Source organism: Chelmon rostratus, chromosome 13 (assembly GCF_017976325.1).
Source record: "Chelmon rostratus isolate fCheRos1 chromosome 13, fCheRos1.pri, whole genome shotgun sequence".
In the NCBI taxonomy this organism is placed as follows: Eukaryota; Metazoa; Chordata; class Actinopteri; order Chaetodontiformes; family Chaetodontidae; genus Chelmon; species Chelmon rostratus.
Window position 1 is genome coordinate 20,798,011 of NC_055670.1, and position 25,986 is coordinate 20,823,996.

At 42.5% G+C, this 25,986-nt stretch overlaps 1 protein-coding gene across 2 annotated transcripts in view; it reads left to right on the forward strand.

Moving 5' to 3' along the window:
• The window catches only part of adarb1b (adenosine deaminase RNA specific B1b), a 110,649-nt gene extending 85,088 nt beyond the window's left edge, over positions 1-25,561 (forward strand). For both annotated transcript variants that reach the window (XM_041950771.1, XM_041950770.1), the window contains 9 exons: positions 5,577-5,651; positions 8,803-9,728; positions 11,970-12,084; positions 13,054-13,222; positions 13,400-13,551; positions 14,151-14,319; positions 18,538-18,719; positions 21,495-21,673; positions 22,609-25,561. In XM_041950771.1, coding sequence (XP_041806705.1) covers positions 5,624-5,651; positions 8,803-9,728; positions 11,970-12,084; positions 13,054-13,222; positions 13,400-13,551; positions 14,151-14,319; positions 18,538-18,719; positions 21,495-21,673; positions 22,609-22,785 — 2,097 coding nt within the window. In that variant the 5' untranslated portion in view covers positions 5,577-5,623 and the 3' untranslated portion in view covers positions 22,786-25,561. The remainder of the gene's footprint in view (positions 1-5,576; positions 5,652-8,802; positions 9,729-11,969; positions 12,085-13,053; positions 13,223-13,399; positions 13,552-14,150; positions 14,320-18,537; positions 18,720-21,494; positions 21,674-22,608) is intronic.
• The last annotated feature ends 425 nt before the right edge of the window (positions 25,562-25,986 follow it).

Sequence of the window (25,986 nt, forward strand, 5' to 3'; positions counted from 1 at the left end):
AAGTGCCCTCCCCAGTGTCTGTATAATCACACCAAAGAGCGAACCTTTTATGTGTCATGACACTAGAAATTTGAGTTTAGCGTCAGACCAATCAGAGGCCATCATCTTGTCGAGGAACCAATTAGACGCCATCATTCCATCAGGGGGGCAATTGCCATGTTATCACTGATACAAATTACAACTGTGTCACCTTCTGTCCCTTTTGTTGGTATTGGTACAAGTTTTTGCACTCCAGTGGTGCCAAAGGCATTGTTTTGGTGTAAACAGGAAGTTGACATGTAAACAGTCGATGCCTATGGAAAGGAAGGCGCATCATGTGCTGGATTCTTAATAATTACATAGGTACAAAACACAGCTTGGTGAGAAGAAACTCATGAAACTCTTGTATTTGGCAAAGAAAATCAGCAGTGATAAGCTGTAGCTGTGCTGCTGTGTTAAAGAGTTTTGTTTAAACTACTTTTTCAGCAAAAACAAGAGAGAGTTTTGGAGTTTACAGCCATGCTGAAAACTATACCCTGCCTAAAAAAGCAGCTGTCAAAAGTAGTTACTCAAAGCTGTAGTCAATGCAACAACTAAGCAAAATGGAGGGACAAATAGAAGGTGTGGACAAAGTATATGATATGGTAAGTTAAAGATGTAAGGGTAAAAAATGCCCTGTTCCACCACAGTGTATCAAAAATATGGAAAAAATTGAAACGTTAAGAAGCTGGTCAAAGAATAAATAGAGGCAAAAATAGTGCTGCAGACATGAGCCAGAGGGATGTTCAGAGTACACAGTATGAGATCTGGAGGGTTATACAGCGCAACACAGTCCCAGAGGATAATAAGTCCGTTGACACTGAGATAGATAAAGCAAGATCATTCATATTGGAGAAACTGCACCGAACAACAAGTTATTCGGAAAAACACATTTCAGACTACAGAGTAAAATATAGGAGCAGTTCAAAGCTATGCAGTCTTATGAAAGCCAGAACGTTAAGCCACCGCTGACAGTAGCAGGAGGTGATGTGGGTGAAGCTGGCTTCACAAATGTACCGAATAAAAACCACCAAATAAAAAAGGCTGAATTAAAAGACAAACCGGGACTCTCAAGCAATCCAGGAGACTGAAAAGAGGTTCTCAGTGTTGTTCAGAGTTAAGGTCAGAACTTGTAAAAGCGGCCCTCCCAGTCCGAGCAGATCCATGTCCAAAGCATTTTAAGAGCCGTCCCTTACCACTTGCAGTGAAAGGTCAGGTAGATAAGCTACTACAGAGACTAGAAAAAGCAGGGAGTGCTTTCTGAATAGAGCACAGTGAGCATCCTAAACGACAGCCCCTTCAAAAGACTGAGGAGCCGCCTCTGCCTCAGCATGTAGCATGCAATTAGGAGAGGTTAAAAAACAAAGTGCACAACTATAGTCTTTTTTTCAGGCTGTCCTTTACCTGTGGACATGAGTTTCTAAAGATATTCATGCTGGTGATCACCTGAACCATTTGCTGGAGAATGTAACAACTAACAAAACTACAGATGCAGAGCCCGTGCGGTTCAGGGGAAGATGCTGCCTCGTACGCTAAGACATCGCTACAGCGCTAAGACATTTTACGGCTTTCCACCAATAAACCTTCGAGCTCCGTGCTCCAACGTATTTTGGCTTTGTGCTCTATTTCCATGGCAGGTTACTTTTAAAGTTTGTCCTTAGTATTTGTAACTCTCCAGTTGCAGACTTACAGTAGCTATGAATGTGGTGCATGCCGAAATATATTTTGACTTTTTTACATTTTTTGAACTATTAAAGGTTACCTGTTAATGCAAGCAACATTATTTTATTAATTACTTATGCATCTGGCATCATCTGAAGTTGAAAGGTTTTTGATGGGGAATCTGATTTCCTACACCGACCTTCATAGGCAGTTTGTTTTAGACAGTTTGAACTCCACAGCCTGCCAAGGGCAGACCTCCCCATTGCCTTCTGTTTTAGAGGAGATAATGATTCTCTTTTACTTGGAATAGGATTGCATTTTCTCTCTCTCTCAACCTCTATTCTTCCCTCACCTTTACCTTTCTTCCCCTCGCTCCACCCCACCTCCTCCCATCAGTTGGCCGCTGCTGGTGCTCCCTCCACGGTGGCGTAGCTCTATCGCTCTGTCACAGCGCAAGCGAGGGATGAGAGACAAATCAAAACCACCTTATTTCCCCTCAGTCCCTCTCACCGTGCCAGATTGAATTTGAGGTTTTTCATCTTCTTTCTCATCTTTCTCTTTTCCCTGTCTCCCTTAGCGTCCACTCAGAATTACCTGGAACCAAGCCGTCTCACAACTTGATGACGCAGTATCATTTATGCATATGGAGGGAGATAGTCGGCGGCCCTCACTGTTGGTTCTTTTGATTCACTTTAAATCCACTCTTTTGGTCGTGTGTGCTCAAAAATTTGCCAATACCACAATCTATCAAGGAGCCTGCTTTGCTTTTACCGGTGTCTCAGAAATCTCCACACATGCAAATGTCCAAATTAGTTTTGCAGGCTTGAATGCTCAAAAATGGCTGATCTTAAAAGAAAAATGCTGAGGCACCTGTAGAAAACATTGATGATCTGTACCTCACTTTTCTTGAGCTATTTTCTTGGCTCGCGGTGTAAATATTGTACATGCCATTATCCCATATATCTCATCAATAGTGCAGCATCTCCTCATCAGTGGTCAGCATTAGGTTAGATTCTTCATATTAAATATACGTTGGTACCATTTTGCTCCAATACTGGAGACATTCACTTGCAGGGAACATCACCTGTGAATATTTTGGTTGACCAAATCTTAAATTGATACCTGTGGGGGAACCAGGCAGTGGACCACATCAAAGAAAACAAGCATTTCTTCAGGCGATATGTAATTTCATTTCCTTTATTAACCATCAGACAACTTGATATGTTTTCCAAAGGTCCAGATCTGGATTGCTCAAATTTGTCACTTTTGTTCGTTTTGTTTGTTCGCACGTTTGGCTGAACTTGATTTGGATGATCTTGTCACATCGATACATAAACATCCACACAACACATTATACGTGTAACCCAGCACTGATCCGTCCGAATAATCATGTCTACATTTCTTAGAATTTGAAGCACACTGATTTCCTCACTGACAGTGGTGTGTTTTTAAGAATTACAGGATGACTTTAATCAGGATCAGAAATTTCACTCAACACAAAAAGCGTTCATTTCACCCCCAGCAGAATGACCAGGTTCCTTTTTAAAGCCCTGTGCCCTGTAGGACTGCGGAGCCACTCACCTCCAGATTTATTCTCACACACACACACACACACACACACACACATTTTATGAATTCTTTGTGCGACTCTCCCCAATGATTGCACCTGATTTCAGGAATAGTTACAGATTTATGGCGAAGGCGCTCCCGTCTGAAAATCAGAACTGACAGGCACATTTGCATTGCGTGCTGATTAAACTGCGCGGCGGTGTGTGCTGGAGGAAGAAGACGTACGTGAATAAAACACCTTGCTTAATATTTAGCTTTACACTCGGAAACACTGAATGCAATTCTTTTATCCACAATTACCCAATTGCACATCTGGCCACACCATTAAGGTACGAGACAACAGACTTTATTTGAAAGTAAAACACCAAATTAAGATGTTGAAGCTAGTCATAGCAACAAGTTAAACTCCATCATTTAAAGTCTGGAAACATAGAATCACACAGCATCATGCACTGCGGGAGTAACAACCTGTAAGTAGTGCAACTAGTCTTGCGTATAGCTGTGGTTTTGAGCGTGGGGGGCCGGGGGCACCTGGCTCCTGCTACCTGAGAAAAATTACTCTCATCTTCCACTCTGTTGGACCTACTCCCACCTTCCTCCCTTCACCCCACCTTTTCATTTTCAATTATGGGTTGGAATATGAATCTTTAATAGGGTGATAATTGTGCTAGCATATTTGCTGTCACCCACCATTAGCCCAGATTAATTAGCCCATTTAGTTTAGCTTAAGAAAGTGTCTGGCTGAGGAATGGGGGCACTGATGGAAGACGGGTGGAGAGAGAGTAGAATCAGCACAATCTGTTCTATATCATAATGCCATCTTTCTCCTCCTTTCTCTCTCTGTCGTTCGCCTCTCTCCCTTTCCCTCTTTGGCTCTTTCTCTCTCTCGTCTAACTCACTCTGTTAGTCTGTTTCATCAAGTCTGCACTCATCTGCCCTGCTCTCAGCAGTATTTTTTTGTCGCACTGTGACTTTTCAAGTGGTTGCTTGGGAGACGGATGGGGGAAGTCACGCAGTTGCAGCCTTCTTCGAACTTTTTGTTATCTAATTAGCAGCTTTGTATGAGCCAGTGGTACAACTTTTCCGAGTAAGCCCCCTCTCTGAATATTTTTGGAGGTCATTAAACTGATGACCTGCAGGCTGAGATGATTATCAAAAGTAAACCTGATGGCTGATGGGACTCGTGTGACTAAAACGATTTGTTGTAGACTGAACGTCATGCTTTAATTTTGTTGTAGTAGCGTCAATCTCCGTTGAGGCTGAAGACGACAAGTTTGGAAATAAAAAACAATCTGAGGGGTATTTAGATGGGAATGAGGTTGCCAGACCTCTGTACCCCCCCTCCTCATCTCTGTGGCCAGGAATTGACAAATGTATACATGCATATATGTACACATATATAAATACATATATTCTATATATGTTCCAAACAGGTGTTTTTGGAGAATCCCCAGTCTTTTGTTGCTCCTGTCGCAAACCAAGGTTAAACATCATATATATCGCCTTTTCAATTGAGTATACAAGGATTGGCAATAAGGATAAAGAAACCATCACCTTCTATTTCATCTCTGTCTTGCACAGTGTCCCAGCTTTTTGCAATCAGGGTTGTATTTGGTTTTGACTCCACATCCAGGGAGAGACGAAGTTGACGTTCCTATCCCTCATTCATTGTCGGCTTCAAGCATATCAAACACTGTTCAAAAGAAGGCTGACTGGATGTTTGGCTTTTTTAATGAGCCACTTATTTGCTGCTTTGGATTCAACCATATAAAATGTTAAAACAGAGCCAGTTGCAGAAAGGAGGAAAAAAAAACATGTTGCCTCAGAGTTGGTTGTTCTCTGTCAGTGTAATTGGCAGCATGAGAGAACATCTCAGATTGCATGAAATTATTTGATTCTATGTTAGTGTGACAAATATTGCTTAATGGAGCTTTAATCGCACTCTCCACCTTGGGATAAGTCGTGTGTGTGCAATGGAGTACCTTGGCCATGTCACTAGCTGTATATCTCTCAGCAGGCAGTGGGAAATGAGGTCTAATCGGAGGGATATTAAAGTCACAATAGACTGCTCCTGCTATTAAGGCCTGTCAGCCCTGGCCTCCTCTCTCACCTTGATATCTCTCAGTCTCTGAATATTTATATGCCTTCATCATGGGCTACTTGTACAGTACAATATGTGCATTTTTCTTTGTGTGCGCGTGCTGCCTGGAGCATCAAGAAATTTTTCATCACTTGTAGCCACTCAAGGTCTTTGAATGTGTCTTTTTCGTGCATGCGTATCGCCGTCCGGGCTCATGCGGGCCTCCCTCTTGTCTTCTGATCCCCAGGTGCAGTGGGGGCGAGGCTGCTCTCAGGTCAGAACAAACCCGTCGCCATGGATGTGGATGAGGAGGAGAATATGAGTGAGTCGAATCTGGTTTTTCTCCTTTTTCCAGCCTGTTTTCCAGTCTTAGAAATAGCTGGTCTTTACTTTTAAATGTCTGCCTGTATTTTTGTTTCCCTCCGTTCTGCCCGCATGTCTGCCCTCATATGTCCCCCTGTCCCTCTCTGATGTGTAATCAGTGTGAACACATTTTGCTCACTTATATTATGCAAGTATTAATGTGCTTAACCTACATTTTATCAAACAATATAACATGCAATGCACCCCAAAACTAATCAAACTAAATGCAGGTAGAAGCTCTATGTATATGTTTCCTATAAATATGTCTGAAAAACCAAAACATACTGTTCATATGTTTTGTGTTGCTGATTATATTCTCATGTAGTTGCCCCTCCATGAGCACCATGGGAGCCATCTTTCGTCCTCACTTGAACCAATGCACAGAGCAGTGCATACACGCACAAATACATGCAGCAGATTTTGCTGAAACTTTTTAGGGAAGAACTAATCATTACATCTGAGAGGCTTCAGGTCATATTACAGATTCCCTCTACCTCCATTTCTCTCTTTAGAAAATCCTCTCCACTCCAGCTTATTGAACTTTAATTAGACATTAGCCTCAGAAGGCACGGAAAGACGTGATTGAATGCGTTTCCCCACACCTTAACGATCCTGAACTCGCATTCAAAGAGAGCTGTCATCCTGGCACAGCTCTTACCTGCAATACAAATGAACACACCTCATTGGAGTGTCATACTCGGTGTTTTTGCTCTGTAGAGAAGCGTGTTGTTATGTGTTAAGTCAAATGAGCACAGTTCCAAAATAGTCTTTGTTGTCTTTCAAAGCCTCCGAAGCCTCAGAAGATGTATTTGAAGATAAAACACAGTCCAAGCTCACACAAGCCTATTTCTTTAATACCAGGGGAACTCCAGAGGAAAACATGAGATCATTTTTAACTTTTATGTGACAACCTTAGCAGTTCTTGAAATTCTTTAATCACATGAATCATCCCAAATCAAAAGCCCAACAAACAAGTTGCACTTAAAATGAAGTTGAGATAGAAAGCTTTTTCGTCTGAGTTATTTGGTTCATGCAACCCTCACAGGGGATCCGACTCCAAAAGATCCAAGCATACTGGATCTTTTGTCTTTGCATAACTAATGGGTGCTGATTACACAGATGCTGGCTTGACAATGACCACAACTGCATGCGTGTGCCATGTTTCAGTGCATGGTGTCATGGCTGTTGCTTTACGGCTTTTGTCCTCTGATCTGGTCTTCGGCTCTGGAGTATTACTGGATATCCATCATCCTGCAAAAAGTTATTATACCGTAAAATGAATGGTATCAATTTTAACCCTTTAGAGGAAGTTTAAATGTGTTGAATGATTTTTGACAATGACATTTTGAAACGGAGAAAGAGAGCTCCAGTTTTTTTTCCCTGGGTGCCATGATATTCACTGGATTTGTCTTTGCAGCAGAGTTTTCAGTATTTTATGTCTTTCTTGATTGGCTACTCCACCAGTATAGCTGCTTTAGGAAAGGTTCTGATTGCTAGCTAAATGTGTATATTTAAGTATATTAAGCATTAAATTCAATGGCAATCCCCACATTTCCAGTAGCTCATTGTTCTATGCATTTTATCCGTTACAAAGAAACATAAGAAGCTACAGTACTATATGCTAAATATTTCATAATTCATTTAGAATGAGAGTCAAAGTCCTCATTTAAATTTAGCTATTTTCCACCATAGCTAACATTATTCAAGCAAATGCTGCAGTGTCTGTTGTGGTTAAAGGTTGTTTAACCAACACCATTCTGATAGGTAATAGCTCTTCTTGGCTACTATTGTGCACATTTACGCTGTCCCTCCTTTCCCTTGTTCATTTGCAAAACTCTAATAGCAGTTTGCAGAATGCACGCATACACCAAAAGATATTGCATGTTTTCAGTGCAGATATGTTCATGAACGGAAGGATATGCAGTTTGTGTTCTTGATCTTAGGAGTAAGTGTCTTTTTTTTCCTTGCCTTTAGACATGTCAGTTGTAGTGTGCAGATGGTAGCGGCATGTCATTACATTTTGCAACCTGAAACACTGTGTTCTCTGACAAGCTCCATGGGGGGGATCTCAGAGGCGCAGGGTCTTATGAATGGCACCTCATTAGAAACAGATTTTGAATTCAGATTTTCCTCATTTTAAATACGACAGTCATTCTTTTCAAAATCTCATGTAAAAATGGGTAAACAGCTTTTTAACCTCCCACCGTGTCACCAGTCAAGCCTTTAGGATCCTGCAGTAGGTGGAGTCTTCTCCTTCTGCCTCTTTGATGTATTCTCCTGTTTGCCTGGTCCTCAGCTCCTCCCCCTGCACTCCTCCCTGCACTCCCTCAACCCAACCTACAATCCCACTCATGCACACTGCGGCCTCTCTTTCTCCTGAGTACCGCAAGGAGTAACCTATCAAGCCTTTGCTGAAGGATGTTATAAATGAAAATTTTTGCCAATATTCCATCCACTTTGCTAACTGGATTCAGTGATATGTGTTCCCCAGTACAGTATATTTCAGAGCCTGCAGTTTAAAACTGAACACTTAAAATGCTCCTAATTCCTCTGTAGGCACTCAGGCGATTAGAAATTGATAGAGTGGATGAGAAACAGCTCTGTGTGCGTGCAAGCGTCTATGTTGAGTGTTGATATGTGAGCTCGTATTTGTGTGCATTTATGTTTGAGACCCGTAACACTGTGCAACCTGAAAACTGTACAGTACTGTATATTTCTCCCACTTTACCCTGAACATAAGAATAACAAGCCATCACAACTATAACTTTATTATGAAGCTATATTCAGAGGTTAATTTCAAAGTTATATATAGCAAAAATGTAGTCCAAGAAATTCCTTACACTGTTTTGAATGTTAACCAACGTCAATTTCTAAGAACTCGGCATATCTTTAGAAACAGTGGATGTACTGATGATGTTCTACTAATTGTAGTAACACCAATACACTCTAGATGAATATGTTCAACAAATGAAAAGCCTCCTTCTCTTGCTTTCTTAAAGGAACACAAATCATTGGTTCAGTTCCAAAGAGTGATAAAGGAATCTATAAATTTTGCATTTACAAGATCCTGCAACGAAGGCGTTGTAAGTTACTCTTTCTGGGCACCGCAGGTTCGAGCAGCACCGATGTTAAGGAAAACCGAAACCTGGACAACGTGTCCTGCAAAGACGGGGTGGGAGTGGCTGAACAGCTCCCCAATGGAAGCGGCCTGGGCAGTCGAAAGCGCCCCCTAGAAGAGGGAAACAATGGACACACACACTCGAAGTTCCGGGCCAAGAAACGTAAGAAAACGCCAGGGCCAGTCCTGCCCAAGAACGCCCTGATGCAGTTGAACGAAATCAAACCGGGTCTACAGTACAAACTGCTGTCTCAAACAGGACCAGTCCATGCGCCAGTTTTTGTCATGACTGTGGAGGTCAATGGACAGATGTTTGAGGGCATGGGCCCAACTAAGAAGAAGGCTAAACTGAACGCAGCAGAGAAAGCACTGCGTTCCTTCGTCCAGTTCCCCAATGCCTCTGAGGCACACCTGGCCATGGGTCGAACATTGACAGTGAACACAGACTTTACATCTGACCAAGCTGACTTCCCAGATATGCTCTTCAATGGCTTTGAGACACCAGCCGCACCTGAGGAATCCTTCTATCTAGGCTCTAATGGTAGCAGCTCCTTAAACTCACTAGGGGAGTACCCACTGCCCACACCACCTGGCAGCAACCTTGCCCAGGCCCCACTGCCCCCTCCATCAGCATTCAGCTCGCCCTCCAGTGGCAAAAACCCAGTCATGATCCTCAATGAGCTCAGGCCAGGCCTCAAATATGACTTTGTCTCAGAGAGCGGGGAGAGTCATGCCAAGAATTTTGTGATGTCAGTAACAGTGGATGCACAGACGTTTGAAGGCTCAGGGCGCAACAAGAAGTTGGCCAAAGCCCGGGCAGCGCAGGCCGCCCTCTCAGCTCTCTTCAACATGCAGCTAGACCAGACGCCATCCCGGCAACCCATACCAAGAGAGGGATTGCAGCTTCACCTACCCCAGGTAAGATATTTATTTTCTTAATAGATTGTCACACTTGTCGAGAATCTGACCAGAACAGAACAGAAACTCGACCATTTAATTTATTTTACCAAGATGTCCACAACGAGAGGCATCACCCATGCGCTTTCTTGCTGTGCATAGCTTTGGCTCAGTAATAAAATTTCCTATTGTGAAGTCACTGAGTTGTCAGGTTTACCCCATATCAGGCCTTGAAACTGTGAATTATTTTGAATGACCACATCATTTTTAATTTAATAAGCCAAATAAATATTTTCTTGTTATCAGGTTTTAACTCATAATACACTTCTGCTGGCAGTAGTTGAAAAAGATTAAGCTCGTTAGAGTACCCTTAAGATTAAAAGCAAAAATGCCCGCGATCATACTTCACATTTTTGAATATGGGTTAATGAATTTTAGATACAAAGCAAGTCTTTAATTTAGAAGACGTTCATTAGTCAGTATGGGACACACTGAAATGACCTTTTAGTTTTTAAGAAATTCCAGACACCAAAATGTTTATCACTGGAAGCAGCAAAGTTAAAGGATTTATTTTTATTTTGTTCAGCAGCAGTGGATCTATTTTTTCTGCCTTTTTCACCTCACTTTTAAAAAGAATGCAACAGCACATGAGACACCACTTTCATTTTTCAAATTCTGCCTTCATTAAAGCCGTCAGTGGATCGTTTACTTGACCTTCTCAATCATCAGTAGACTTGTCATTAGAATTTAATCCAGATAATCACTGTCATGGCGGATAATCAAGATTTCAGTACCTGGTCCACATCTTACTTCTCTCTAGATTTGGTTCATTTTTCATCTTGGTGAGCAGAAGTTTCTCTTCTTCTGTCTAATGAGTGTATTCTAAAATGTTTAGATTATATCGTCATAGTATAATTTGGTCACTTAGTAGTCTGTAGTAGTCTAGTATGGATCTCCCCTGGATTTGACTTTTGGGTTCCAAACTGCTCCCCCTCTTGAACTGTGCTGTTCGCGTCGGTTATCATCAAAACCTCATTCACATCAGGTGTGCGGGGACTCGGGGCAGGTGGTTGCTTTTGATGCCACTGCAGAGGTGACTGTCAGAGCCATGCCAGTGTGTGACGAGAGATAACACTGTCTGCAGAGCTAATCAGCACAGCACACTGTCAACAGTTCCCTCACCAGAGCCTTTTTTTCCCCTTTACCCCCTCTCTCCACTTGTCAACTGATTTACTCAACAAGAACCCCATTTTAACGATAGCGCCCCCACTAATTGCTCTATTAATTCTCTGTCTTGGTATTTAATTTCTGCAGCCTGTTTCCATCTGGCAGGGAGCTAATGGGGGGAAATGGTTGGAGCCCACTGCTGTTGCGATAAACATGTTAACTTTAGTTTTGCATTTTGTAGTTTGAGTTGGTTTTTGTTAACGCTCAAACCACAAAAGCCATCAAAAACTTATTTGAACAAGGAAAATAAGTCTTCTTTTATTTATTCCTGAATGGAATTTTTTTTTGGACGTATGTGTTCTTTTGTCCGAGTGATCTGTACTCCCACTTCTTTGTTCTGCTGGAGATTAACAGTCGTTTCTACACCACAGACGACCTTGACATTCGGAATTCAAATGATGTGGCCACGAGTGGGTGACTCCGAAGTAGCGGGGAAGTAATATTGGACTAATCTCTTTAATTTGTGGTCATCCAGCCGTCGTCTCTCCTCTTGGTCGTCGTCATTTTCCATCACATTAGCGGTGGATGAGGAGCCAACGAGAGGAGGTGGCTGTCCAAGAACAAAAGACGTGTGAAGTTCACTCGAGGTTTCCCCCAGAGTTTAGATTGCAGTTTTAAACCTTGTGGAACGTCGACAAACGCTTTGTCCGCATCTGCTGCTCAGGCTTACTTGTTCGGTTTTTGCTTTGTGTGATTCGCTGTCAGAAGGGAGATGGTAAATTATAACTGTCATGCCAAACTCAAACAGCGCTGCTTGAAAGACGGTTAGGTATACCTCAGGGGGTCAACCTACTTTCACTTGTTGCCGTTTCAACGCTCTGACTCTTGTTTGGAGCTGAATGCGAACACTGTGACAGGTACATAGTGCTCTAGGGGAGGATAACATCAGACGTGCTTTGTAAGCTGACATATCTGACACAAGCTTGTGTTTGTGTGACTGCGTGCATGTCTGTCTGTGTGTGTGTGTGTGTGTGTGTGTGTGTGTGTGTGTGTGTGTGCGTGTGTGTGTGCGCGTCTGTGTGTGTGTGATTCCAGGTTCTGGCTGATGCCGTCTCTCGCCTGGTGGTGGATAAGTTCAGTGAGTTGACAGATAACTTCACCTCCCCCCATGCACGACGGAAAGTCCTAGCAGGGGTCGTCATGACAACAGGTAGAGTCGACGTGCTTCTATGCTTACGGCACTGACAAGCAATTTTCAAGTGTTATCCAAAGGAAGTCTCATGGAGCAAAGTTGACAAGATGCAGTGTTAAGTTAATGCTTCCTTATAGATTAACGGCCTATTTTGCAGCATAGTCTACATTTATGAGTTAAACGACGCCCACAGTTTTGTTTCAGTCCTATTAACCAGTGGTGGAATGTAACTAAATACATTTACTCAAGTGCTGTATTTAGGTACAAATTTTAGGTGTTTGTACTCTACTTGAACACTTCCATCCTTTGCCATTTTCTACTTCACTCTTTGCTTGACACACACTGAATTAAGATTTTAAGTGATCTTATGGAATATGATGCATTGTTATAGAGTAGACAACCCAACAGTATTATAAGATAGCTGAAGATCTGCAGCCTCCCATTTGAAGAATCATTTTTGACTGCTCTTAAAAGTACTATTTACAGCACTATTTCTTGCTTGTTGATAAATTCACGGGCTTTGAATATTCAGATATTAAACAGTAACATTAACAGTTTAAAGGATTAAACTGTTGGACATGCAATGTCTCCTACTTTCACTGAAAAGTAAATCCTCAGAACGTGCACTCTGGAGGCTTCAAGTTTCCGCAACACACTTGTAAAGGCAGCACTGGACCACGTCTGGCTTCTAAACTCGAGTTTAGTGATATGAGTTGACAAAATCCTGCTTGTAGGTAAACGTGTTAAACTGGGAGTTCAGACTAGCACAGAGAAACTTTTCCCCCTTCTTCAGATGAATGTGAAAACAGCCTTCTACTGCCGAACTCTGCACAGTATACAGGCTGCAGCAACCTGCCAGGCTATATGACACTCTGCAGGGTTACACAAAGATAATAGAAGTTGTTTTTTTTCTGTCTGATCGGTAGCACGTGCACAGTATGTACTATGTATGTCTTAATATGTCTTTGTTCCCTCTACCCCCAACAGGGACAGACGTGAAGGAAGCACAGGTCATTTGTGTCTCCACGGGAACCAAATGCATCAACGGTGAGTACATGAGCGACCGCGGCCTGGCACTCAATGACTGCCACGCTGAGATAATCGCCCGACGCTCGCTCATCAGGTACCTCTACACTCAGCTGGAGTTCTTCCTCAGGTCAGTGGACGGTGCACATTTGTTCTCAGTTCAGTGTTAGTGTTATTCAGTGTTATATTTACATTGCCCTTTGCTGTATCTAATTTCACTCATTTTAAGTCCAGCTAAATGAGCTATGATGAAAAATGTACCATTTGTTAGCCTCGCATTAAATTTGCCATTTGTCTGTCGTCGTAGCAACAACAAGGAGGACCACCAGAAGTCGATATTTGTGCAGTGTGAGAAGGGAGGCTACAGGTTAAAGGACAACGTGCAGTTCCACCTCTACATCAGCACCTCGCCCTGTGGAGACGCCAGGATCTTCTCTCCGCACGAGGCCGGAGTGGAAGGTACCGAGCGTCCACTCGCTGCCTCACGCCAGCCTCGCCACTCCTCCTCAGCTCAGCCGACGCGGTTCACAATTCACTTTCAACAACAGTGTTTTTTTATTTAAATAAATTTGTAGGTTTTCCTGGCACTCATGCTTGGTTTCATTTAATTAGAATTTTTTACTCCGATGTCCAAATACGCATTACAGACACATTTAAACAAGGCTGTAGTAATTAGAGCTTTTTGTCATTCGCTGTCTGTCTCTATCAGTCTTTCTCCCGCCCAGCCCACACACACTGTCTGTCTGATTAACCTCCCTCTTACTCTTGTCAAAGTGTTTTCCGTTGCACATGGCAGACTGAATAGAAAGCAGCCACATTCAATTAGTCACTGAATAGATGGCGCCTGCTGGTGGAACAGCAGAAAACATTGATAACATAATAATAAATAATAGGTCGTGCTTTTGCGGAAGCCATTTTTTTCTTCCTTTCCTTTCTCTGTTTTCTCCTGTTGCACAATGATAGGGATCCAATTTACAAACCAATCATATTAGTCCGCGATTCCTGCTACAGTTTTATGCCTTTATGTGCATATCTCTTTTTTTATCTCTCTCACTCAGACCAAGGGGACAGACATCCCAACCGGAAAGCACGGGGACAGTTAAGGACAAAAATTGAGTCCGGGGAGGGCACCATACCTGTGAGGTCCAGCAACACCATCCAGACTTGGGACGGGGTCCTGCAGGGGGAGAGGTTACTCACCATGTCCTGCAGTGACAAGATCGCAAGGTAATTTGGTTCAGACTTTGCAAAGTGTTACCGCAGACAGTTCGTGATTTATATTAGAATTCATATTCATGATAACTAGCAGCTGTTTTGACTGCACTGTTTTGATGCTTTGTTGTTTCTTATTTCACAGAAAGTCATTAGAGAAGTAAGTTCTGCGAAATATGTTTATTGAAACTCTGCCGCGAGTTAGATGAGAAGATTGATCCCACTTTTTTGTCTGTGTGCTGAATATGAAGCTACAGCCAGCAGCCGGTTAGCTTAGCTTAGCATCCAACAGCAAATCCACCTACCAGCACCTCCAGAACTCATTAATTCACACATTTTGTTTTGTTGAATCCATCCACAAATCAGCAAAGAATCCAAAGAAGCGTATTTTCTATTTTTCTTTAAGGAGAATTTTTGCTTCTAAATATGCTTCATTCTCTTGCAATAATTTTATACTGAAAGCACATTTAGCCATGTTTCATGATGCTCCTTTAATGCATTTGATTTATTCATATTGCAATGAATTGCATTATATCCTCTATTTGTCATTTCAAGTCCATCATTTTCTTCAGGGAGTGTCAGGGACAACTAAATTGATGGATCCTCTGTCCCTGAGGCATTTTTGCAGGCAGATCATAGCATCTTTAGTCTCTGTCCATGTTCAAGGCAACACTGTGCCTCCCTTGTGATGAACGATAAAACTTCCTCATAACTCTTCTCACAAGCCGTTTTTTTTTTTTTCTCCTCTTCCTCCTCCTGCGTCCAGGATCGTAATACCTTGCCTGATCGCACAGAGTGATTGAATGCCGAGTGTGTGTTTGACGAGCGAGATGTCGACTGCGTGGCGAATGCTGTTTGCGGCGTGTGAGAAGTCTTGTTGCCCCTTCAGCGTGTCAGTGCCGGTACTAGTGATTCAGATTTTGTGTGGTTGTCCAAAGTGGAGCGATCCAAGTCAGTAGAGGGCAAAATAGGCTGGAGACCGTCCGTTTAGTCATGTGGGTTATTTCTGCCCAAGCTTTACTAGATAACAAGGAAAAACACGAGATATTTTAAAGTTGACACAGAGTTGATACAGAGCGACAGAATATTAACCCTTTAGCAGTCAAGATAAGGGATTTGTGTTGTGAGTATATCTCCTCCGCTGTGAAGAAAAGACCATGAAAGGCTTCTCACTCTGCCCTCTCATGACACAGCTATTAGCCAGGTGAGAAATGTGCTGCCCACCTGCTTCTGTCCTCTTGTGAGTGATTGTTGGCCGCGGGGCTGCTATTTAATACAGCAACTGACTGGCACGCTTTGACCATGCTCATAATGTTCCCTCCTTACGTGTTGTTTTCTCTCCTCTCATTTTCCCTTTGATTACATGCCCGGCCCCCACGGCTTCGGCGAGAACGAGCCGTTCTCTGCCTGAGAGCCTGTTGTTCCCAGCTTCTCGAACGAGCTCATTAGCAAACAGGCAAAGCTAGCGATCATGGCTTATTTCTGTTACAACTTGCTTCTGTTTGTCCTGTCGTTGTTATTTCTTTAACAGCTGATTACAGCGGACCTTCTGACTTGTTCTGACCCTGTTCTCACGTGCATGTGTGTCTGTGTGTGTGTGCACAGAGCATGATATTGAATAAGATAACACAGAGAAACACAGAGATGTTTGATGGGAATTAAATTGAATGCCTCTGAAAACATACCCCAACAGAATGTGTGCTTGCTTGTTTGTGGTTCTTTTTATATCCTGCGTGTTTCCCTTTAGACTGTTTCCAGATGTATTTGTGTAGCCCTGCGTGGCACAGAACGTTATAAGGCTGTTTGACTGTGCCGAATGTGTGCTTTACTGCTCGCAGCTATGAATTCTGAGATTTCATTTAGCCCCCCCCCCAGTTTCACACACAACATCACGCACTCCCTCTCACACATATACACAGAGAATATTGCATATAGAAACAATGGTCCCTTTTAATAGCCCGGGGTCGTGTGCTTGTATTTTCCTCATTGTTCTGGGTCCATGTTGGTAATTTCACACACTCTCAAACAGACTGCCTGAAGCAAAAGGAAGAATGAGAATCTCCACAGTCAGTTTCTTGTTTTGGAGATTTTTTTAGGGGTCTTTAAAGGGCAAAAGTGAGTGATAGTCAATACTTTTCTTAATACCAACAAGTCAACAAAAAGACCAAAACCAGCAATGAGTTGATCCTACTAACTACTAATATCAACAATTGCAATGAAGCAGTCATTAGTGATGAAATTCTCTGATGTCAGGCTGCTAACAGATAAATACATACATATATGTGTGTGTGTGTATATATATATATGTGTGTGTGTGCGTGTGTGTATAAAGAAATATGGATGAAGAAAAATCACACATTAAAATCTAATCAGCATCTACAACATAAAATAACACTAAAATATGGGGATATAATCTAATTACTAAATTAGGTTAATATAATTCTGTGGTAGACAGGAGACAACTGTGGTCTCCAGGTGAGTAATAGTAAAATGCATGCAGGTCGTGCAGTATTGTAGTGAATGTATATACATAATGAGAACAGGTTGTAGACAGGTGTGCATATAAATACATATACTGTGATGGATAAACGGCTTATAAACAGGTAGTAAAATGAACATATACACTGAGTGGTAAATAGTAAGTAACCAAGTAAATAGGCAGTTGGAGTCGTTGCAGTAGAATGTGCAGTACCAGTTAGTAAACTATACAAATGGCAGTAAAATAAAGGATTTAAGTGTAAATTGTGACCCATGCATCAGTATGGTGATAGCAGAGCTTCTTCAACACTGTCGCACTGTAGAGTCAAAGCTACATACACCATCCTGTTTCTCTAAGTACGTGCTAATGCAACAAATGTGCATTAATCCGCAGATTAAAATAGTCCCCAACAAATGCTCTGTTTACTCCTCTCTGAGTGCTAAAAACCACAGATCCCAGCTGTTTTAGGAAAGAATTGAGGCTTTTTTAATGAATGAGACCATGTATTTGTGACCTGTTTTTAAGATTTACGTCTCAGGAATGAAAAGTCATTGGTGGTTTCGGGGTTTATTTTTTAATGGCATTTTTTTGGCAGCAAGAAATATCCTCCCGTCATCTTCTCTCTGGTTTTCCTCCCCCGGTCTCTCTCCTCTTTCTCCTTTCCTCTCCCACTTTCTCAAACCTCACCATCTCCTACTACATCCCTCTTTCTTGTCTGCCTCTGACCTTCTCTCTCTTCATGCCTCTCTCTCTCTCTCTCTTTCGCTCTCTGAAGATGCCTCACAGAGCATGTCAATGGGAAAATGACTGGGGAGAGATGGCTAATAACACAGCATAGAAACACACAGAAGTTTGTAGAAAATGAAACTGGTGTGGTGTACACAAGTGTAGGATTGTGGGTGGTGGGTGTGTGGTGGGTGTGTGCAATGGCTGGTTATGGATGAATACATTTTTCTTGTGCTGTTGAATGCGTGTGCTCACTTACGCACATACCACATTATCATATTTCTTTGTATGTTCAGTCTTTGAACTTTTCGATGCTAAAGAAACTTTTCATGTTTGTCACACTGAACACAGTTCTTTGGCTTGAAACCCAGCCAGCGGGCACTTTTTAGGCTGATTGCCAACCGCTGAAAATCAAATTCTCGTGATTTAGACGAGGAGGAGCTGACAGTTTCTGATAACAACAATGGAGAAAATATCGTTAGGAAAGATGACGTTTGCTGTTGTTGTCATCATAAAGAGCTCACAGATACAGCAACAGCTCTTCCTAAGCTTTGTTTGCTTATCGTGGCAGTTAAATGGTTAATATTGGGTCAAGGTGTGCAGCATGATAAGATAAGATAAGATAAGATATACTTGTACAGCTCACAGAAGTAAATATATGTATATAAACAAAAGTATATTAAAAATATATAAATACACACACATGTAAATATACATATATACACACATATGTATATACATGCATACATATACACACCTATATACAAGAGAGATATAAACAGATTATATTGCATGGATAGGAAATTATTGCACCATGTATCTTATTGCAGTAAGAGGTAATTGAACGTACAACCCTGGTTCCAAAAAAGCTGGGCTGCTGTGTAAAACATGGATAAAACAGAATGTGATCATTTGCTTTTTACAACAACAATATGTTTCACCTCATCAGCCGCATTGATTTTTGTAAATATGTGCTTACTGTGAAATTGATGCAGGAACACCTTTCAACACCTTTGTTCCCTCTGCAGGTGGAATGTGGTGGGCATTCAGGGCTCTTTGATGAGCTACTTCACAGAGCCAATCTACTTCTCCAGCATCATCCTCGGCAGCCTTTACCACGCCGACCACCTCTCCAGGGCCATGTACCAGCGCATCGCCGATATCGAGGACCTGCCCCAGCAGTTCACCCTCAACAGGCCCCTGCTCAGCGGTCAGTGCCTGCTTTGATGTGGACTATTTGGGAAGTAAGAGGGAAAATCTGATCAGATTTCTACAGAAAGACACTGAAATTTTAACCTAATAAGAGCTCAGGCTGAAGTACTACAATGATCAGAGGGGCCTTCTTGTTTGTCTTTGTCAGTCCGACACCAGCTGTGTGGATATCAGACAGACGGTAATCCTAAACAGTCAACACATTTATCCACCTCACTGGTCAGTCCACAGCAGGAAGACAGATATTGCTTTTCTCCTCTGTTTGATCTGAGCTGACATTTACCTAGTTCCTGTGGAATTTGAATAGCTTTATCATTTTTTTTCAACATTTCAGCATTGGCTTGACCTTTTAAAAAAGGCCGTATAGACCCAGAGCCACACTTTTTTTTCCAACTTTCCATTTTTAGATGCAGTCTTTGTCTTCTGGTTGTTTGGAGGACTTTGCAAAACAATAACATGAACAATTTCCATGTAAGAAGAACGTCAGGATTTTCCAAACGTATTTATTTAAAACAGTGTGTTTCTCTCTCTCTCTCTTTCTATCTCACGCTTCTTCCTCTTCCTGTAGTAGAGAAGGACAATATACAGCACTATACATTTGCTGCACACTTTGGTATCAACATACAAGACAAGAAAATATGCTCAAACTGGCAATAGATACGTTTTTTGCTTTACCGTATCGTTATGAAGTAAGCGTTGATTGGACAACATAATGGCTATAGAATAATGACACCATCAGCGTTTAGATTGGTTCCCTGTAAGCCTCGCTGTCTGCCACCAGGTACGATCTCCTGGGAAAATGAAGGCGATCCAGTCTGGCTGGCACCATTTCTATCTGCTTTCATTTCTCCATTACAGATTAAATGAATGAATGAACTCTGGCTTTTTCTCCTAATGTTTTTTTCTACTCCCCCTCCACCCCGACGCCAACCCCTGCTGTAGTTACATGTTGGCGCAAAGCATATAAAATTATGACAATTTTCACTTTACCCCATCAGTGAACATGCTTCTATCTTATCACTTAAGTGATGTTGATTGTTTCTTCACAGAAATTTGGAAACAAATGCGTTGTGTCCTCTGTTTTTGGTAGTTTTCGGGCTCTGAGGAGACCAGAAACCGATCCACTCGTAATTGACAGCTGCGCCAGAAGTAATATCACTTGGAAGCGCCAGGGACTTTAAAAGTTGTCTGTTTCCACTGCAAGTAAAAATTACTTTGATTTGATTGACCATTTAGTCCTGCCCCTTAGTTACTGTTGCAATGCCCTTCAAGTAAATGAAACAGAATGTGATCACCTGCTCATCCTTTTTGACATCTGCTCAACTGAAAACAGCACAAAGACAATATATTTAATGGGGACAGGAGCAACAAAAGACTGGGAAAGTTGTGGACCCCTCCAAAAACACCTGTTTGGATCATTCCGCAGGTAAACAGGTTGATTGGTAACAGGTGATAGCATCATGATTGGGTATGAAAGGAGCATCCTGGAAACGCTCAGTGGTTCACAAGCGAGGATGGAGCGAGGTTCACCACTTTGTGAACACATGATTGTATGAAGGATGTTACTACATGGGCTCTACACTTCATAAAACTGTTGTCAGTATAAACAGTTTAGAAATGATTGCATTCTGTTTTTATTAACCTTTTACACAACATCCCAACTTTTTGGGAATCAGGGTTGTACCATCAAATTTCGTAGGAGTTTTTGAAACAATGCAATCTTGATTTCAGACAGTCGTAGACAAAATCAGGTTTTCATTACTCGCTAGCAACGGTGAATTTTGCAAATTTTGTCAGCTAGGTAGCTAAGTAAGCTAACTTCCTGTATTGCTTACCGTAGCTCTATGAGTTGGTTTAAAAGTCTATTACCAGCTGATTCTCTGATGTTCCCAGCTAGCTCTATTGTTAAAAATCTAATGAAAAATGTGAGGTCATGCTTACATTTGCAGCGTTAGTGCAGGTAAACACACAGTTTAATCCATTCCTGTGCACTACTTCAACGCTGTGGTCACTTCTTTGAGAACATGAGGGAAGACAGCAGGCGTCGTATCGCACATCCTGGAGCTGTGTGCTGCTGCCCCCTGCTCCTCCTCTCCGTTGCTCCCTAAATGGCGGGTAAAGGAGATAATTGTAGGGGGTTATTAACCTTTTCCGCTTTAGAGAGTTTTTAGCGGTGAAGCACTGTGGCGTTAGAGCACTGAGGATTTCATCCCCTTTAAATCATCTTCTGCCATAAGTGCTGCCAAATGGAACCGAGGAGCTTAATACACACACACACACACACACAGTGAGACACCAGGATTTATGGCATCCATATATCAGCCATTTATACTTGAGATACAGTGGAGACCGATGCTCTGTGGTGTGCAGAAACAGAGCAGGCTGAGACCTCAGAGTCCCCCTGAGTGGATGGTATTTTGTCTCCACTCAGTCGGACAACAAACAAAACAAAAAAAAACAGCAAGGAAAAAACTTGCTATTTCAAGATGTTAGAGCGGCGGGAGCAGCTGTCATTTGAAGGAATGGGCTGCCAGGTTCGGATACCTCAGCCAATGTTTAATGCATTCCTGCGGGTCTGCCTCAGAATCTTTGGAGGAAGGAGAAAGAAAATAATTACCTTATTACTGACACTGTTCTACTTAGAAGCTCTAAGACATTTTTTGTGTGTTTTGAGGGCCTAAATGTTGGGAAAATGCTCTATTTCAGTCTGTGTTAACATATTGTTTCTATCCTATGATTATAAATGAGTGACCCACTTCGGTTTTGACTCCAGGTATAAGTAATGCAGAGGCCAGGCAGCCCGGCAAGGCACCCAGCTTCAGCGTGAACTGGACAGTGGGCGACCAGGCCCTGGAGGTGATCAATGCAACCACAGGCAAGGACGACATGGGTCGCGCTTCACGCCTCTGCAAGAACGCCCTCTACAGCCGCTGGGTGCGCCTACACTCCAAGGTAAATGAACTGCCCTTTACTCCATAACGTAAGTTTTTGTTCAATCGGTCATATGTCCGGAGAGCAGTTCAGCCTGAAGCAAACCTGAAGTTTGCTTCCTTGTAAAGCTGGATGGAGAGAAGAGTTTGGGCGACTGTTCAGCATCAGTTAGGTCAAACAGGACATTAAATCCCAGCAGTAGCATGATGATTGGTTCCCACACTACATACACAAACCTGATTGGTGAAATTTGAACTGAGCATTAATTACTAGCACTGTGGGTAACAAGTTCACATCTGGGAAAACTAACCCTAAAATTAGAGCGTCTGTTTGTCAGCAGGATTACAGAAAAACTACTGGCCTGATTTTCATGAAACTTTGTGGAAGGGTGCAGCATTTAATTTTGGAGCGGATCCGAATCCCGAGGCAGACACGCAAATTATTTTTCACTTACAAGGTAGAGCATTTGCCTCTGGCGGAATAAATGCCACACATCTTAAAATCCAGCAGATGATGATGATGGTAGTAAAGTCACGACTCGATCCACATCCACGAGCACCAGCGATCCTCTGGGGTAGCCGACACGTGCAGTCGCTCAAACTCGGGGGCGGTGGTTTCATGGGCGAAGCGGTATCTGTATGATCCAGTTTAAGAGTACGTAATAAATGCACAGCTGAGATGATGAGGCTTCAGTCAGGCACAACCGTATTTTGACATAACTGATATTTTTGGAAATAAATCCATATATGTATAATGGTTCCACTTGCAGATTTGCATATCATAGAAGGGTCGAGGTCTGCGCTTCCAGACTGCTTCTCTGGTTTTATTAAGGTTGAACACACAGATACAGAAAGACAGAGCTGCACCTTAACCTGGCATCATTATATGCAACCAAACTCCTTGATCTTGGCATGATGACTCATTCATTTTTTTGCGTTTTTCTCTCTCCCTTTCAGCTGTCGTCCATCTTGTGGATCAAGATGCTCAAGCCCAGCTCCTACCATGAAGCCAAGCAGGCGGCCACAGAGTACCACTCTGCCAAGCAGGCGCTCATCAAGGCCTTCCACAAGGCCGGCCTCGGGGCCTGGGTCAAAAAGCCCATTGAGCAAGACCAGTTCACCCTCAGTTCCTGAGGGAGTCAAGGGACCAAGGGATTCCTAAACCCCCCACTCCTTCCCCCCCTGACCCAGGCCTGAAAGCAAGAGAGCCCCCTATAAACAGCCAGCCCACAGAGACACTTACCTCCGTCCCATGTGTCGGCACGCACGTGCACTTTGTACTTGTGGAAATAAACGTGCGTAGTTTCACAAACCATCCATAGCTCATCATTCTCATTCCTCTCATCATATTGCTTTGTGTCCTTTTATTCTGATTTTAATGGATGGGTTTTTTTCCATCTACTTGTTTGTTCTGTTTTAAAACTGGAATCCATGGTTTTTACACCACTTAGTTGTCTATGTTTCCCATAGAATTTATGCTTTCATGCCGTAGACGTGGAAGTCGAAATCATACAGTTTTGTTTATTTTCTCCATCAGTGAGTGTAGCCAGTTTAGGGTGAAATGTAGCCTAGAATCACAGGATCTTTCTTAAGTAAAACCGATGTGTATGGACCTAAAAAAAGAATGACTATGACGAATTTTAATTTAAAGATGCATAAATCTCCAGGATGTAAATCTAGTGCTGAAAAGAAGATAGTTCTATAACATTTAATGTGTGTTATTTGGTCCGTTCCTTAGATGAGACTACATGTTCATAGCCCCTGTATTAAAGATGAAGATGTTACTAAATGTTGTGGTCCTGTTTGATTCACTGACTGCAGAGAATATACAGGGCAGGCGTCGCAGCAGTTTAGTACACTTTTGTTGATGTTCATGTGTTGTACATTCATTCATGCATCTATTCTGTAAGTTATTTTCTGTCACTCTCATTCCATACTTAAACCATGGGGGATCGCACCCCGCCACCCTCCCGACTCCTCCCCTCGCCTGGGTCTTGGGACAAGCTTTGGGAGGTGCTGCACGTTGTATTTTTCCTTGATCTAAGCCATGGCTTTGCATGGGAACTGAAATGGGAGGCCGACAGAGCAGAAAACGTGGTGGAGAGCTTCCGTCAGTGAATGATTTTTGAATGAATGCCAGCATCTTCCTCCACAGGCAGCTTTGAATCTTTGTCTCTATTTTGTAGATTTCTCGTGATTGTTTGTTTGTTTTAAGGGGAGGGACAGGGACCTTTTTGTTGTTGTTGTTGTTGTTATTTTTCTCAAGATTGGGCATTTGAGAATTGGGGGATAATATTGCAGTGAAAGTAGAGTTGGCATAAACAGACCTCTCAGATCTTGTAACTTTGTGGCAGGAATCCATGATGGATGAACTATTAATAGAAGGCATGGTCGATGTACTGTAGTGCCACATGCAGTAAGTTACAGTCACTGGATGTCACATTATGCCGGCCTGTAGTTATAGTCTGGAATGCAAACAAGCTGTAACATGCCGTCAAGTTGTGTGCTAATGTCTGATAAACTCCACCGGTTGGGTTGTGCCCAAATGCATCACAGTGTGATGTCATTTGCGTCGTCCTTTCTTCTGCATCTACAGAAACACGTTAGCCGCGTCGTCCGGGACGACCGTTGTGATCTGACCTGCCACCTTTGCACCCCGAGTGCATGAATGTCCTCGTGTTTTAAATCTGTAAATGAGGATGTATTTCCAAGTAACTGCAGTGAATTCCTCTTCCCAGCCGTAGGAAGTGTGTGTGTGTGTGTGTGTGTGTGTGTGTGTGTGTGAGAGAGAGAGTGAGAGAGACGTGTGTGCTCCTATGTCTTCAAGCATACTGTGTGGAATCTTCACCAAAGATGATGATGTCCATGTGTGTTTCTGCCCTTCTATTTTCCCTGAAGAGATTTTTTTTTAAAGTATCCTCCTTTTTTTAATATCGACCCTTTACTGTTTTGTTTTGTTTTTTGTAAACCCACTGAACAATGTACTTTTGATTTGTACAAAAACTGTGTATTGCATTCAGTGTGGGGGAAATTGAATTGTCAGGCTTCTTTAGTGCATCCGTAGCTGTCGGTGGCCACTTGTATATTGTGACCTGCAATCATTATTGCTGCAGTATCGTAGTTCTGTGTATATAAGGAACAACAAAAATGACAAAATCTGTTCCCTGTACAATGATTTCATCCTAGAAACTGTCCGAACTCTCTCCCTCTTCCTGGGACTGTGAAGATGTAATGTATTCGTGGTTCTCTGTGACTCACTGGGCACCATAAAGCATGGCACTAACACTGCCGGGGTTAACATGATCCATCCCCATTGTAGCCACCAATGTTTAAAAAAAATATATGCACTGTAAGGTGCCTCAGCTAAAAGTGGCATCCACCAGCTGGCACGGGCGATGTCATATATGTACCTTTTTTACTTCTATTTGGTTGTTTTATGAGTCAGTATTAGAAAAGCAGGAAAATCTACCGTCGAGTCGAGTCGAGTTGAAGGTAGAAACCTTGGAATTTGGTGTAAAAAAAATAACCACAGAAATAACCCCCCCCCAACAAATAGACCCAGACCAAAGTCACAAGCAATACTCCTGATGTCTCCTTTAATGTTGCTCCATCACACACAGGAGTCTGAATGAAGTTTCCCTCCCCCGCTGCTCCTCCAGTCTTTGTTCTCCTGTCCTCTTCTCTCTCCACAAAGCTGTCTGAAAGCTGTCTTTTTTTTGTTTTTGTTTTTTTTTTATGTATATCCCCCCCCCCTAAAGAGACTGCCTGCTTCTAGACTTTTGTTTTTCTTTTGACTGCACTAAAGATGTCAAATGATGATGTCATGATATAAAACCGTCCCCGGATTGGATGGCAACTATCACAGCAAGAACTGAACTGCTTCTGCTTAACCCTTTGTGACTCCTCGACGGTGGTCGGCGCCCCCGCCCCTGCAGCTGCACCTGCAGTGGGCTTTTTCTTTGTTTTTTTTTTTTGTTCTTCTGGCCGGGGCTGACTCCAGAGCGGTCAGCGTTCGTCCACTCGGGGGTTCCAGAGCCACCGCTTCCCGTTCTCCCTCTCTCCAGTTGTCCGATGTGTGAAAAACCTCCACCAACAGAACCCACAACCTTGCATGTACTACCGAACACTGAAGCTGCACCTAGCATGATGACAAACTTTTAAAGGACTCGAGTAGAAAAAAAAAATAAACAGCTAAAGATAGATATATAAAATGAACAAAAAAGAATAAAAGAGTTCTTAGTTTACTTTTGCACATGGTTCGCATTCTTTCTTATCGTGTTGTGAGTGTGTCTGTCTCTCTGGCCTTACAAGGAATCAGGGGAAAAATAGCAATTT